We start from the raw sequence: 15610 nt of genomic DNA, 5'->3' as shown, positions 1-15610 counted from the left end.
CAATGGGCGATCTCATCTAATCGATTTCTGATAGCAACACGCATTCCAGGAAAATCCAACATTATTGCAGACAAGTTAAGCAGGTCTATTCTAATGCCTCACAAGTAGTCACTCAATATAAGGTTGTGGAAAGAATTGTCTGTCAATGTGGACTCTTTGCATCTCCCCTCAACAGCAAGTGCAGCAGGTTCTTTGCCCTGATCCCTCCACCAGGGGAGTCACCAAGGGATGCTGTACTTCACGATTGGCCCCCTGGTCTCCTTTACACCTCCCCCTCCCCCGTTACCTCTAATCCCCAAATTTCTTCAGCAAGCATCTCGATTGAAGAGCACAGTTATCTCCATTGCCCCTTATTGACCTCGTCAGATTTGGTTTCCATTTCTTTGGCCTCATCTACTTCATCCTTCATGAATTTTGGGTCCAGCTCCAGACCTACTCTCTCACCCAGCAGACACGACTCATCCAGACATTCTAGGCCTAAAATTGCCTGCATGGTTTGTCCACTTACAAAACCACCAAAAACGCATTGATTGCTAGACAGCCCAGGCTCTCCTCCCCTGTCTGTCACATTCTCTTATCCCACAAGGCTTTCAGTAGGAAACTTTACAGAAGTAAGTAGAAAAGATTTGTCATTTGGGCCCAGCAAAAGGATCTAGAACCCTTTTCAGCACCGGTTCCTAAAGTTCTCGAATTTTTAGCCAATTTTCCATGAAGGTGTTCTATTGTAAAAGTACAACTAACTGCCGTTTCCAATTTTCATTTAGGAGCAAGTAACTCATCTTTAGTGTACTTCAGACTTTAATGCCTTTCTAAGGTGAACTTTTCCACTTGGACCCCCATTAAAAGATACCACTCCTCTTTGGGATTTGAACTTGTTTTGCAAACCTTAACACAGTTCCTGTCTGAACCATCAGCTTAGTGTGAACTAAAATTATTGACCTGGAAAACTATCTTTTTAGTGGCCATTACCTCTGCTAGAAGAGTATCAGAATTACAGGCCCTGTCATCCAAACATCATTATTTGATTTTTCATAAGGATAGAGTATCCTTGCAGAGACCAATCCTTCCTTTCTTCCTAAGGTTGTGTCAGAATCCAATATTAATCACTGTCAGCCTTCTTTCCAAATTTCTCAAAGGTGAGTATATCTTACACCTTTTGGATGTTCACAGACAATTATGGTTTGCCTACATAGAACCACAAATTTGAGGAAATCTGAACAAACCAGTTCTCTCAGAAAGAAAATTAGGCAAACCAGTTTCTAAAGTGACTTTAGCCAAATGGTTAACTGATTGTATTACATTTTGTCTAAGAAAACTTGGGCTTGTCTTTGCCAAAACCACCAAAAACTTATTCCACCAGGTCTGTGGCAACTTCTTCACCCTTTTTATCCAGGTTTTCATTGGCTGATATTTGTGCAGCCACAACTTGGGCTAATCTAATACTTTTATTGCTCATTACAAATCAGATCTGGTCAATAGGGAAAGAGCAGCCTCTTGCTCAGCAATACTCAGGAATATCCTTCCTTGGAATACTCCCATGAATTAGGTAGCTGGGGACTCTGTCCCAACAGTTGAGGAATGAATGAAAACATTAGATAAAAGTTATGTACTCACCATAATGTTCCATCTGTGTTGTCCATTTTCATTCTTCCTCAAGCTTTCTCCCTCCAAACCCCCTCTTTGTTTGACTTTTGGAAGAATTGAGAGATGTAGGAACTACTGATGTTCTTCGTGTTTCACTGTTGCAGTCATCACATGGGTTATCCCTGCCAGGGTAGCCCTCAATCAGCCCAAATACTAGAGGCTTAGTATTTCTGCGTCGGTTGCTGTCTCTCCAGGACTGACGTCAGGCCATCAGTGTTATAAAATAAGGCAGCTGACGCCATTACATCAGTCTTTCTTGCCGAGGAGCCCGAAGCAGTAGCAGTTCGCACTAGTGCTGGTCGGCCGTTACCTGAGTTTTTCGTTTCCGAAATTGAAGTTGAAGTCTTCTAAAGCTAAGTACCCTGTCGGGGTCCTTTTTTCTTACTCTAACTGATGTCAGAAAAAGTTAACAGTTGATTCGCCTGTGGAAAGCAAATACCACACCGAGATTTTCATTCTTACTGTGTCACTTGCTTAGACCCAGACCATGACGTCCCTCGCTGTCGCTTTTGTGCTTTGTTCAATGTTAGAACTATACATCATTGGGCCCTTATTGTAGCTAGATATTTTCGCTCCGTACTCTAATTCCGATATGGTTTCGGTAAGCCATTCAACAGCAGATCTTACAAAAAAAAACGTAAAGATAAAGACAGAGACAGACCACACAGGTCCAAAACTGCCTATGACATTTCCGTTGAACTAGTTGTCAGTTCTCTGGTCCTCAGTGAGGTGCTTTAGCAGCCCCTGATGCCCACTTCTATGGATTCGCAGGCTGCTACCGAGACCCTTTTGGAGTCCGGTATGCTGCGAGACTTCATTGACTAAGGATCCTATGGATGTCTCTACCTTGGATGGGTCCGGAGCCGCTAAGCAGGCACCAGCATCTGAGGAAGTACTTCACACTACCGATTCTCAACACACAGACCAACGACTTATTTTGTGTCTACCGTTCTTTCAAAACTACCAAGTTTCTAAGGCCCAGGGTACGAACCACACCCAAGAAACTGATGACCCAATCTCAGACAGCTGCTTCCTTGCCTCGGTCTCAGATGCTCAAAATGGCATAAGACCTTATAATGCTTATCAGGGGAAGCCAGGATACCCCTTCCAAAAGAAAAAAAAAATTGTCCCAAGTAGTTTTATCTGAAGAGGAGTCCGATGACTCTGATGCCTCTGAATATGAAGATATGCAACCCCTCTCAGCTTATGAGGATTCTGATGCAGAGGAATCCATCCCTTCAGCCTCTCCACCCGAGGACTTTTCCTTTGGGGAAACCCTGCATACCTTAAGGGAACATTTCCAATAGGAATGGCAGGACTACCCTCAGTCAAAAAAGAAATTCTTGGAATTCCTAGATCTACCACAGTACAGACCTCTGGCCATTCTTCCTGTTCTGGATGTTGTGGATGATGTTTTTCTGGAATCCAGTTTAACTCCTGACACCTTCCCTCCTGCTCCCAGGAAACCAGACAGGTACTATAGAGTCACTGACTCTCACAAATTTCCATTCAAAAATCCTACTGCTGACCCCAAGGTTATCTCTCAAGGACTTAAAGGAATTAAAGCAACTTCTGGTAAGAATCCCACCCCCTCAGATAAGATTCCCGAGCATTAGACAGATGGGGTAAAAAAGAATACACCTCTACTATTCTTGCTATTAGAGCACTAAATTGTCAGTTACGTATGCTGAAACGTCAGCAACATACCATGGAACTCCTCAAACAAAAAATATCTTCTTTTCCTGCTTGTGCGGAAAATAGAGTTACAAGAGTTAATGCATTCTGCAAGTCAAGTAACTAAGCACACCTTACAGTGTGGTTTTGTCGCCCTAGAAGCATCTTGCAGGGCAGCAGTCACTGGTACTGTCCTTAGAAGGCATGCTTGGCTAAAGGAACAGCCCTTGCCAGACCATGTCAAATCCAAATTATTGGACGGACCACTGTACAAAGACAGCTTATTTGGCACCAAAGCAGAGGAGGTCTTTAAAAAGATGGAAGAAAAACCTAAATCTATGCAGACAGTAAGACTTCTTGCAGGTCCAGCCACCGAGGTTCAGTAGGCATTGCCCCTCCAAGCACTGGTCCTTTCCTGCCCCCTTCAGGTCAGCTCAGCCCAGACCCTAGGGAAGCAGGCCCCCCAGACAGCAGCCCCAGGGAATGCAGAGATCTAAGCAATGGAGTTCCTCCTCCTCAAAACCAGGGAGTGCTAAGCCAGCCCCTCATGGTAAGAACTCACAATGACTTTACACTTCCACCCCCTCCCTCTGCCCACCTACGCTTGCCCCTAGGAGGAAGACTCTCCTTCCACACAAGCACCTGGGCCACCATTACCAACGACTGCTGGGTCCTCAGCATAGTGTCCCAGGGATACAGATTTTATTTCTACACGCTACCCAACCCCAAAAGGGTTCCCAGATCTTCACCCAAACCAGTGGGCAGAGGCCAAAAAGCAAGTTCTTTCCCTACTCTCAATGAGGGCAATAGAGCATGTTCCTGCAGAACAGGTAGGCCAAGGTTTCTACTCCAGACTTTTCATGGTACCCGGAAAACATGGCACCTGGTGCCCCATCCTCGGTCTATCCATTCTAAACACGATGTTCTTCGTGTTTCACTGTTGCAGTCATCACACTTCAGTTATCTGCCTGCAGGTAGCCCTCAGTCTGGCTTATCCACTGCTCCCAGAGTTTTCACAAAATGCCTGGCTCCCACCATTGCTTTCTGCAGACAAAGAAATATTCAAATTTACCCATACTTAGACGACTGTCTGATTCAGGCAGTCAGGAAAAGCTGCCAAAGCACCTGACCTTTGTAAAGGACCTACTGACCTCACTTGGGTATACTATCAAGGAAAAGAAATACAAACTAGTACCCACACAAAAAACTGTTTTCCTGGGAGCCAGCCTGGACACAGCATCCCAGATGGCATTCCTTACACCAGAAAAACAAACTTACCTGACAACGTACTTCTCTCAACTATCCACCAGACCCCTGTTATCCACAAGGAAAATCCTGCACGCTCTGGGGTTCATGGCTTCTTGCATTCTACTCATTCCATATTCCAGACTGCATATGAGGAAACTGCAGTGGTAACTAAAAAGCCTTTGGTGTCAACACTCCCAAGACCTGGAAACTCTTGTACCAATGATACCTTGTTTAAGGAAATATTTGCTTTGGTGGATAGCAGCATGCAGCCACAACAAGGGACTACCCTTCTCACAACCCCACGCTACCTAGACCCCCACCACAGACACATCCAACTATGCCTGGGGTGCACACTTGGACGGCAGGTGCATTCAGGGCCAATGGAGCCTAAACAAAATACATCTGCACATCAACCAAAAAGAAATGTTGGCTGTTCAGCAAGCTCTGACAGCCTATAGACCCCTACTGTCCCCGGGGCCTCTACTGATAGAAACAGACAACGCCACTATGATGTGGTATATCATCAAGCAGGGAGGGACTCGCTTGTTCCCTTTGTGCAGGCTCGCCATGACCCTTTGGCACATGGCCTCAGTCATGCAACTACACCTGTTAGCACAATTCCTGCCAGACTCTCTAAACTCTCTGGCAGACGACTGAAGCATTAATCTTCTGGACCCACACTAGTGGCAACTAGACCAAAGAACCTTCACTCTTGTAACCCAGAAATGGGGCACCCCGAAGGTCGACCTCTTTGCTTCCCACTCCAACCATCAGCTCAGCAAATTCTGAACCAGGGAACCTCACAGCAAGGCCTGGAAAGTGGATACTCTATCCTTCCAGTGGGTCAACCTCTCTGTCTATGCATTCCCCCCTCTACCACTCATTACAAGGGTACTGTTCAACATAAGGGAGGAAAAACAGAGGACAATCCTGATTGTCCCAGACTGGCCACGCCAGCACTGGTACCCTCTGCTACACAGCCTGTCACCACTGCCACCTCCCTCAGATCCCAACACTCCTAACCCAGAGGAATGGAGATTTCATACATCCCCAATTTCAGACCCTCAATCTGGCAGCCTGGCTTATTCCCTGACCACTGCACAAGCTGCCAATCTAAGCAAACAAGTTTTAGATGTTATATGTGAGGCCAGATGCCCTAGCACTACAAAGTCTTATGCTGACAAGTGGAAAAGATTTTTACATCCTGGATCCAGGCTAAGGGAGCACAGCCCTCCCTACCTCTCATCCTGGATTACCTGGCTGACCTACTACACAGGGGTCTATCCTTCTCTTCCATTAAAATTCATGCCTCTGCCATCTATGCTCATTTCAGCACAGAGCCACCTCTTTAGTCCCACCCTCTCATTAAACAGTTCCTAAGAGGGGCTTAAGAACTTGAGGCCACCCAGAAGAGGACCTACCCCAGCTTGGGACCTTAACTTTGTTTTGGAAAAACTCACCCTGCCCCCCTTTGAACCAGCAGCATCAGCAGAGTTAAAGTTCCTCTCTTGGAAGACAGCCTTGCTTCTGGCCATCACTTCAGCTAGAAGAGTATCCGAGCTACAAGCACTAATGGCTGTAGAGGCCTTCATCATTTTCCACGCTGACAGGGTCTCCCTCAGGACTAACCCATCCTTCATGCCAAAAAGTTGTGTACAGTGTGGCTCTCAACCACTCCATTCATTTGCCCCCCTTTTTCCCTAACCCTCAAAACAAGGGGGAAAGGATTCTGCACACACTAGATGTGCACAGACAGCTCAGATTCTACCTAGACCATACTAAATCATTTAGGAAGACTGATTGTTAGTCAGCTTTGCTACTGGAGCAGAGGGCAAGGCCATATCCAAACAAACCATTTCCAAATGGATAGCACACTGCATCCATTTCTGCTACAAGCAGCACGGGCAACCTCCCCCCAAGGGGGTCAGGACACATTCTACCAGAGTAACCTCCACCTCTGCAGCTTTCCTTAGAGGGGTCCCCACCAGGGACATCCTGTAGGCTGCAACATGGACATCTGTTCATACCTTCACCAAGCATTACCACCTGCCTATCTTCTCCAAATCCAGAGCGGGCTTTGCCACAGCAGTCCTGCAGGGCATCTTAGCCAGCCCCCAGTCTTCTTGACTGCCTCCACCCTTTTCTTCAGCTTTGGGAATCAACAGCTTTGGGAATCAACCCAAATGTGATGACTGCAACAGTGAAACATGAATAACATAGTACAGCTGTTTACACTTATCATAAATGTAGATGTTCGAGTGTATTCACTGTTGCAGTCTTGCTTTCCTTCCCTCCATCCCCCTTGACTCTCTCTCAATTTCTCTGCCTCTCTATCCTTACAAGGATTTTTTGGTATTTACTTTCTACTGGTGGTGTTCTTCCACCATAACCTAGCTCCCTCTTGTGGACTCCTGACAGGGCAAGAAAAAGTGATGTAATGGTGTCTGCTGCCTAATTTTGTAACACGGACGACTTGACGTCAGTCCTGGAGCGGCGGCAACTGATGCAGAAATACTAAATTTCTGGTATTTGGGCCGACTAAGGGCTACCCTGGCAGGGATAACACAAATAGGAAGACTGCAACAGTGAATGCACTAGAACATCTACATTTAGGTTAGTGTACACAACTGTACTTTTCTTTGAGTTCCAGATTCTGTTTTATGATTTCTTAATGCTTACAGGTTTAAGGGGCAGCAAACAAGATCTGAGGTATGTTAGGTGACTAAGGCATTATTGGGTAAGGGAGGAGATCAAGAGTTTGTGTTCCAAGAGCAGGAAGAGGCAGCCAAGCCGTAACAGAGAGTCAGATCCCCAACTTCAACAGTTGAATGAAAATGGACAACACAGATGGAACGTTACGGTGAGTGCATAACACTTTTTTATTGTAGCTTTGTCTTAGCTTATGTAGGTGAGTTTTTGGAATATTAGTATTGAGAGAAGATGCATAAAGTAATGTAAGTCGTAACAGAGTTAGGGCTGTATTTCATTGTGTCATTTGTGCTGGTCATTGTTTTGATTTTTCTAACATACCTAATATTTAGTGAATTTTTGAGGGTGGTGGTGCAGTGGTAGCATTGTTGCCTCACAGCAAGAGGTTCTTCCATTCTATTCCTGGCTGGAGTGCGGGGCGTGCCTTCTTTGTGGAGTCTGCATGTCCTCCCCGCGATTGGGTGGGCGTCCGAAAGACATGTGTAAATGGGCATGCCTTCGTTGAAGGTTGAACGTTGAGCTGACAGCTCGGCGTTCGTGAAAATCATCTGCCAATCGTTAGCGGACCGGAGTACCGCTGTGGCGACCCCTAACTGGGAAAAGCAGAAAGACAACACATAGTCCGTTAAACATTAATTTATGATCTTTGACTATGTCTAAAAGTTGTGAACTGAATAGGAAGAAAAAAGCCTAGCCAGGTCTGTCTTCTGGTGGTACCTGCTGATATAGGGTCACATCGTGAGAACTTCAGTTTTTTTTTTTTTTTTTTTTTACATATTTCTTTTAAAACAGGTCATAAAACTCAAGCAATGCAGTGTAATCTTGGACTCTTGTCAATTTGGCCAAGTCAAAAGGAAGGTTCTGCCTCTTCACCCTCCTTAATTTCTTTGAAAAAAAAGCCATGGATAGCAGCTATGTAGTACAGTACAAAACATTTTGTTGTGGGGTAGATGGCTAATAGATCGTCTGACAGAACCAGTGTGGTTAGCATTGCAGGTGCCACTTCTGAAAAGGCATTACCAGTGGTGTACCACAGGGCTTATGGGCTCTTTCCTATTTAGCATCCATTTCTCAGACCTTCAGACCAACAATCCTGAAAGAACAGTTTTTTTAAATCTTACCATAACAGTATTTGTCCTTCTCTTCACCGTTGCTATATTCTTGAAAGAAGGGATGTCTGTCCAGGGCAGCCTGTTGCTCCACCAGTATTGAAAAGCTTGAAAAGTATCTTGTTTGCACCGTACGTCCTATTTATGCTCCTTGCACAAAATATAGTGCACGTACAGACGCAACTACCCAGAACTGAATTGCCCCAGGAGAGAACATTCCTTATAGGATAAAGGTGTCCATGCATATCCAGAAGAAAAAAAGGCAGATTAAAGAAGGGGGGGGTTATAGGGAGGGAGGGAGTGAATACTGCAACATGAAGAGAAGGACATCTACTCTTATGGTAAGATTTTACACAACTGTACTGTATCCTTCTATATCACTGTTGCAGTATTCTTGAAGGAAGGGGAGAGTAAAACAGCTCAAAAAACAGAATGGGAGATGGAAAGCTGAGAAGAGCCTTCAACAAACTGACAAAATGGTTTCAGCAAAACCTGTTCTGGCCCCACAAACCATATCCAACTTATGTTTAGTAAAGGTATGCACTGAAGACCAAGTAGCAGCTGCTTTAAGCATGGAATTGGTGGTGAACCTAAGGCACCAGACGAGACATCAGCCCTAATAGAATGAGCGCTAACCAAAGCAGGCAGACTTGCCTCGAAAAGAATAACAAAAAGAAATTGCCATAGATATCCAGGAAGAGATGGTTTCCTTAGAAACACCAAACCTAAAGACCTGGGATGAAAGAAAACAAAAAGCTGATGAGATTTATGAATACTCCTAGTTTTATCCAAATAGTACACGAGATGTATTTGCATATCCAGGGTGTGCAGGACCCTCTCCGTAGACTGAGGAAAAGGGAAAAAGAAGGGAGTTGTACTGACTGATTTAAGGATGACTCATTTACCACCTTGGGCAAAAAAGGATTAGTATGAAGGGGGCACCCTGTCCCTGTGAAATGACAAAAAAGGGGGAATGGTCATAAGAGCCTGGAGCTCAGAAACCCTCCAAGCAGAAGAAAGAGCCAGCAATAAAACAGTCTTCCAAGTATGTTGCAAAGAAGCAGAAATTGGAGGCTCAAAAGGAGCTTGAATCAATTTTTTCCAAAACAAAATTAAGGTCCCAAGGAGGAGTAGGTTTTCTTGCAGGCCTAATATGCCTTTAAAAAAAATTGTTTGACCTTAAAATGAGAAGTCAAAGGAGGAGTCAAGGGCAGACAAGCAAAGATGGCTGACAAATGGGCATTCACAGAAGAATAGGCCAGCCAGACTGGAGCAACTCACACAAATAAGAGAGGAACAGAGGGAACCCCACTGAAAAAGGTTACGAACATAGCACCAGACCGAAAATCTCTTCTTCTGGACATAAGATTTTCTGGTTGAAGGTTTCCTTGCCTATAAAATCCTGAGCACGTCCTCAGAAAATGGGTGCCAGAAAGGGATAAAAACCCTATCATCCACAATGTCAGCTGCAGAGTGGGTAAGTGGGGATGGATGGGGAGACCCTTTGTCCTGTGAGAGGAGATCCAACCCAGTGAGAACTTTTGGTGATTGCCCCTGGCCAGATGCATTAAGAAAGAGGACCAGTGCTGTCTCTGCCAAAAAAGAGTCACTAGCAAGATTTTTGGAGAGTCCAGCTGAATCTTTTGTAGGACTCCTGGAAGTAGAGGAGGGAAAGCATAAAGAAACCTCCCCTTACATGGAAAGGATAGGGCATCTGTTTTCCAGGCCACATAGCATGGGTCTCTGGAACAGAAGAGAAGGAGCTGCCTATTCAGAGGGGAGGCAAAAAGTTCTACCTGAAGAATACCCCACCAATAGACAATATCCAGAAACACGTCTCTGTGAAGCTTCCATTCATGAGCCTGTGTTACTGAAGGAATGTATACTGCCCAAAGAGTTGACTGATAATGGAGAGCCACTTCCCAAGCCTGAAGCACCATTCTGCAGTGAAGGTAAGATTTCATGCCCCCCCTCCCCCGCTTGTTGACATCACATCATTGTAGTGTTGTCTGTGTACACTTTCAAGGGGCACAGATAGAACATGGGGTGAAAAGAGCCTGAAGGGCCAGAATAAGAGCCCTCATCTCTCTGATGTTGCTATGGTCTGATTTCTGATTGGGGGGGGGGGGGGCAAAGACCCTGAACTTTCAGGTGACCAAGAGATGCCCCCCATCCCATGTCTGAGGCATCAGTGAACGGTTCTTGACAAGGGACTGGAGGCTGAAAGGGCCAGCCTTAGTTGAGAGCGAACTGTCAAATCCACCACTGTAATTCCTTCTTGAGACAGGGAAGGAGAGGTACACTGAATGTCAGAGAGTGACAATGCTGTAGCCACACTGACTTGAGGTACCATTGAAGCTTCCACATATGCAGTCTGGCAAGAGGAAGCATTGGACTACAAGAGGCCATGATTCCCAGGGCCTGAAGAATCTCCTGGCTGGCATGGCAGTCAAGGAATAAGAGACTGGAAAGTCTGGCAAAAACAATACCTTGGGAGGTGGAAGAGAGGCCAGCATTGGCACTGTCTGAATCCTGCAATGCAGGTTCACATGATCCTGAGAGGGGAGACAGGGCAGACGTTTGAAAGTTGATAGTAAATCCCAGCCTTTGAGGAAGAGAGATGTGAACTGTAGATCCTTCAGCAGTTGCCTGGGAGAAGGTGCATGAAGAAACAGGTTGTCAAGATAAGGAAAAATCTGAATGCCTTGGAGCCTGTAGAAGGCAAACACAGGAGCTAGGCATTTTGTAAATACCCTTGGGGCAGTAGAGAGGTCAAATGGCAAAGCAGAGAACTAAAAATGAGAGGAAGACACAGAAATGTAAAAACATTCTATAGAGATGGTGACTAGAGATATAAAGGTAAGCATTTTTCTGATCCAAGGACACCAGAAAATCAGAGTTTGAAGAGCAAGCATCCGAAAAGAAGGGATCTCGAGAAAGTTGTTGAGCCAAGGGAGATCCAAAATAGGTCTCAAAGTGCCCTCTTTTTGAGGAATCAGGAACATCCTGGAATACAAACCCAGTCCCACGTGGGAGGGGGAGACAAGTTGAATGGTCCCTTGGTTCGACAGGGACCCTAGAACGTTTGGGAAATGAAGTTGCTCTAGAGGAGGTTGAGGAATCCCAGAAAAAGGAGGGAGAAATTCCCATAACATGAAGTAACTCTGGATGATAGAAAGAACCCAAGAGTCTGAAGTGATGAGATGCCAGTTTGGAAGACGATGGCATAGCTGAAGGGACAAAGTAAACTTTTAAAAGATAAAATAAAAAGGGAAACAACAATGGGGCACTTTTCTGGTGTTTTTAGAGGTCGGAACATCAACAAAATGTTTAAAACAACTGGCAAAAATGGTGTTGGAATGCTGGCAAAAGAAGTTCTGGGCAGTTGCATCTGTGTGTCTCTTATGTTTTCCAAAGAAGTCTTATTTCCCCTGTACTTGTATCTCATCAGTCTTTTTCTTGAATGTAATGCATGTTTTGACTTGTATTTGTCTAAGCTTATCACTCTGGGAAACCTCAGAAGTCGTAACTAAAAGAGCAGTGGTCTCAAAAATCATAGTTCTCAGGACGGAGTGACAGCCCTTTCTTTGTCTCATCTGACAAGCCATGAAAGTTTCAACCCTCTTAAACCTCCTGTTCCTTCACAGACAGATGGAACCTCATGTGACGATGTGAGATAGTGCCAGCTATGCCAGGACGAGTAGAGCAGTGAATGTGTAACATATGCCAGCATAGCTAGCAGGAGTTTTGTAAAGAATCGTATATCAAATTGATTTGTACAGGTGCTTGTGTTTGTGTTTGTAATGCTGCTTGTGTTAAAAATGTACCATCAGTGGGTCCTGCTGGACAGAAAATAAATACACCTGCATATTAGACTGTATTGTAACTGAACTGAATATATTGTAACAGAGGGTACTGGAAGAGAAGAGGTTAATCTCAGTCCAGCTAACTTTGAAAAATAGTCTGAAATTAAATTGCCTGGGTTAGGCCATAAAGATTGTATGTCACAGTTCTGACTGCAGCCAGAGACAAAATATCTGTGAGAAGCCTGGTTTAGTAGCTGCGTAGAAAGAGTGAAAGTGTTAAAATTGTTTTACAGCTTCCAGATGCTGTAACACATCTCAGCAAAGCTGTGTGTGTGTGTCTGTATTAGAACGTGTATGTGCAAGATCCTGGCTGAAGTTTGTAGTAAAGGGGGTACTGTGGGAACCAGTCAGGTGACCAGATGTGATGTCATTCTGTAGCCAGCACCTAAATAGATAGATATTAGTGAAAGCTGTCACTCAGCTCTCAGCAGTCTGTTTATGAAACCTGACAAAGAAGGACCATTCACCTACTTCATCTTGTCTTGCTCTGTTTAAGTGAACTCTAGGGAGACAGTAATTCTCGAGATCAGTCAGGAAAATATGGTGAGATTAGTTAAGTATTGATTTTTTATATGTGTGTGAACCTTTCCATCTGTGTTGTTTTTAATATTTCCTTTTACTGAATTCAACCCTGGTGTTTATTGTAAATAGATATTAAGTATTTTCATGTTCTTTTATTTTTTTATTAAATATTTTTAAACTTTTCATTGTGGCTGGTCTTTTAGAGAATATGTTAACCTTTGGGTACTTATATTTATTTGATGACACTGTGGCTGCTCGCATTGTTCAAACATTAGCATTGATATTAGTATTAATGTGCTAGTATAATTGGGTACCCTGTTAAAAGCCTTAGAGTAGCTGGCTTTGTGCGTGTTGTGGTGGCAGTGTATGTACCTTATAGTCTGGGCAAAGGTGGTAGACCTAGTAGAGCTGTGCCAGCCTTTCCCGGGCCGGGGGGGGGGGGTGTGCAAGTGTGAAAACCAAAGCTCAAAGAAGAGTGCTTGTGTCAGCTGCTTTGAAAAGAACACAGAGCACTGATTTCACAGAGAGGGGTGGTAGAGGACTTGGCTTGGAACACTGGCTAAGGACTTAACTCTATAGCTCTGTCAGTGGGGAGTCTTATCTGGTGCCTGAAGAGAGAGAGAGGGAAACCCACCCCAGGACAGGAGTGTGTTCCCTGTGTGCTCTTGAGGGAAATTGTGCTTGTTGCAGAGCTGCGTCTGGAAATGCTGTGTATATCTATTTTTGTTCAAAGTGAGCATCCCTCACCAGTGTCAGTAGTGAGGCTGCTTGATTATTGGCCCAGAGTAGGGACGTTACACCTCAGATACCCAGTTAAAAGAACTAAACTTTCATCAATAGATACATAAGCCATGGAGTTTTATTTGTATCCCAGTGTATCCCTCATCTTCAAAACAAATTTCCATTACATTAAAAGCAGAGTAACTCCCTTGCTATCTTCAAGGTAAACCTAGGTAATTGCCTGGAAAGCCTCAAATTCTCCTGGTCTTGTGCTGCCCTCTCTTGAGACTTGAGAGCACTTGTGAATAGGGCTTTTTGGCTAGGCTTGTAATGGTCTGCAGACTGATTGCTTGTCATTCACATATGCACGTATTTAGTGATTTCAGGTATAAAGATGTACATAATTGTATCTTATGTAATATGTTACTGCTTATAATTGCCAGCCAACTTCAGTAGAGACTTCACTGGGAGACCTGCTTTGACATGCACAAAAGTTTTAAGAATTGTGCATAAGTCACTAGTTCACAGATAAGTGGAAGCTTATATGTTATGATTCACCAACAGAGCTGACCACTCTTTGAAGATCTGCTGTTGCTGATGAGTATTATAATAGTAGCCGAGTTTTCCTTAGTTTTGCTGTGAAACCTTCAGACCTGCACGGTTTAGTGTCTAGATTAGTATCAGTCCAAGAACTTGCACAGCAGTAGGGATATATATAGCTTACTTTTTTGTAGATTATTTCTTTAACAGTGCAATCCAGAGCTAAGTTGGTAACGGCAGCAGATTAGGTTGTTGCTGCTGCTGTTTGTACAGTGCAGCATCTGGGAACTTTCATGAACTGTAGATGTCTGGAATAAGTAGTCTTTACGTTTAAGACTTTGCTTTGTTTTGGATGGCATGTTCTATACCTCAGTGTTATGACCCTTTTCTGGAAATTTTGTAGGACCAGCTAGAGGGCATAGTTGCTGTAATTTCTTTTTATCGAACAGACCTTTTTCAGACATGCCACAGGACACAAGGAAAAAGTTTTTTTTTTAAATGCAGCTTCATTATTTTTGATAGGTATGAAAGATCGGTGGCATAAGGATAAGTTGATCTAGCCATACTTGAAGAAATACAGTATATACTGTTGATATGGCATAGTCATTCCTTTTAAACAGCATGTCTGTGGAATGCAAATAAATAATGAAGTGGCTGATTTGCTTCCTGTTACTTTGTTGCACGTTATCAGAGCAGGTAGTCTTTTAACTAAAATCTGTTCAAACGTTGAGTGCTAAACTTTTCATGCAGTGGTCTTGCATGCCTTTTTAAAACATTGCTAATGTGGTATTTGTATGGTGTAACTTTCTGGTTAAAGCACTGAACTTGACCTATTAAAATGTAGTAATCTCTAGTTATTGTAGGCTTGCTTGCATTTAGGCCTAACAAAGGAAAGAAACAAAAGTGTATTTTGTTACAGATTGTGTCCATAGTATTCCTATAGTTCAAATGGGAAATTATCAAGAATATTTGAAATCCTTGCCTTCTCCATTACGAGAAATTGATCCAGATCAACCAAAACGGCTTCACACATTTGGTAATCCGTTTAAGCAGGACAAAAAGGTAAGCTGATTCAAAATATTTTTTTATAATATAGAAGTCTTAAATGAATCATTTTAGATCCATAAAGTGAGAAAGGTCTTCCTGCACTTGAATTATCACAAAACAATAATTCTAAAATTGGTATTAGTGGTAAGACTAGAATTTTGTGTTCATATTTGGCTTCTGCTTGACCCTATTGACATTTTCATGAAAATGTGTGTGGTGCTAGCAAGATATATTCCTGCACCACCAGTGACCTGGCTTGTTTTTAATGTGTGGGATACCAGAGAACCGGCCAAGGTGAGGGGAAAAAGGTGCTAAGCTTGCTTGCCCCCTCTTAAATGGGGAGGGTATTGAGGTAACAAGTATCTGCAAGAGGTCACTATGTTTGTCTGTGATGGAGACTAGGGATGGAGAATGGGTTGAGGGTGTGGAGCTGCAAGAATAGGTGGTACAGCAGGAGTGGCCAGTGTTCTTTTTACGAGCAGGTGACAACCCATCTCTCCCACTACATCGCTTAGGATATCACACCTCAGA

General features: G+C 43.8%; 1 protein-coding gene across 1 annotated transcript in view; it reads left to right on the top strand.

Moving 5' to 3' along the window:
• LOC122806148 (integrator complex subunit 6-like) overlaps positions 1-15610 on the top strand; it is a 1076381-nt gene that overhangs the window by 671074 nt on the left and 389697 nt on the right. The window contains exon 8 of the mRNA XM_044076385.1: positions 14952-15094. Coding sequence (XP_043932320.1) covers positions 14952-15094 — 143 coding nt within the window. The remainder of the gene's footprint in view (positions 1-14951; positions 15095-15610) is intronic.

The sequence above is a fragment of the Protopterus annectens genome, chromosome 7.part0 (assembly GCF_019279795.1).
Source record: "Protopterus annectens isolate FY-2018-M chromosome 7.part0, PAN1.0, whole genome shotgun sequence".
NCBI classification, from domain to species: domain Eukaryota; kingdom Metazoa; phylum Chordata; order Ceratodontiformes; family Protopteridae; genus Protopterus; species Protopterus annectens.
Note: the sequence above shows the minus strand (reverse complement) of the source record. Positions and strands in the feature narration are given on the sequence as shown.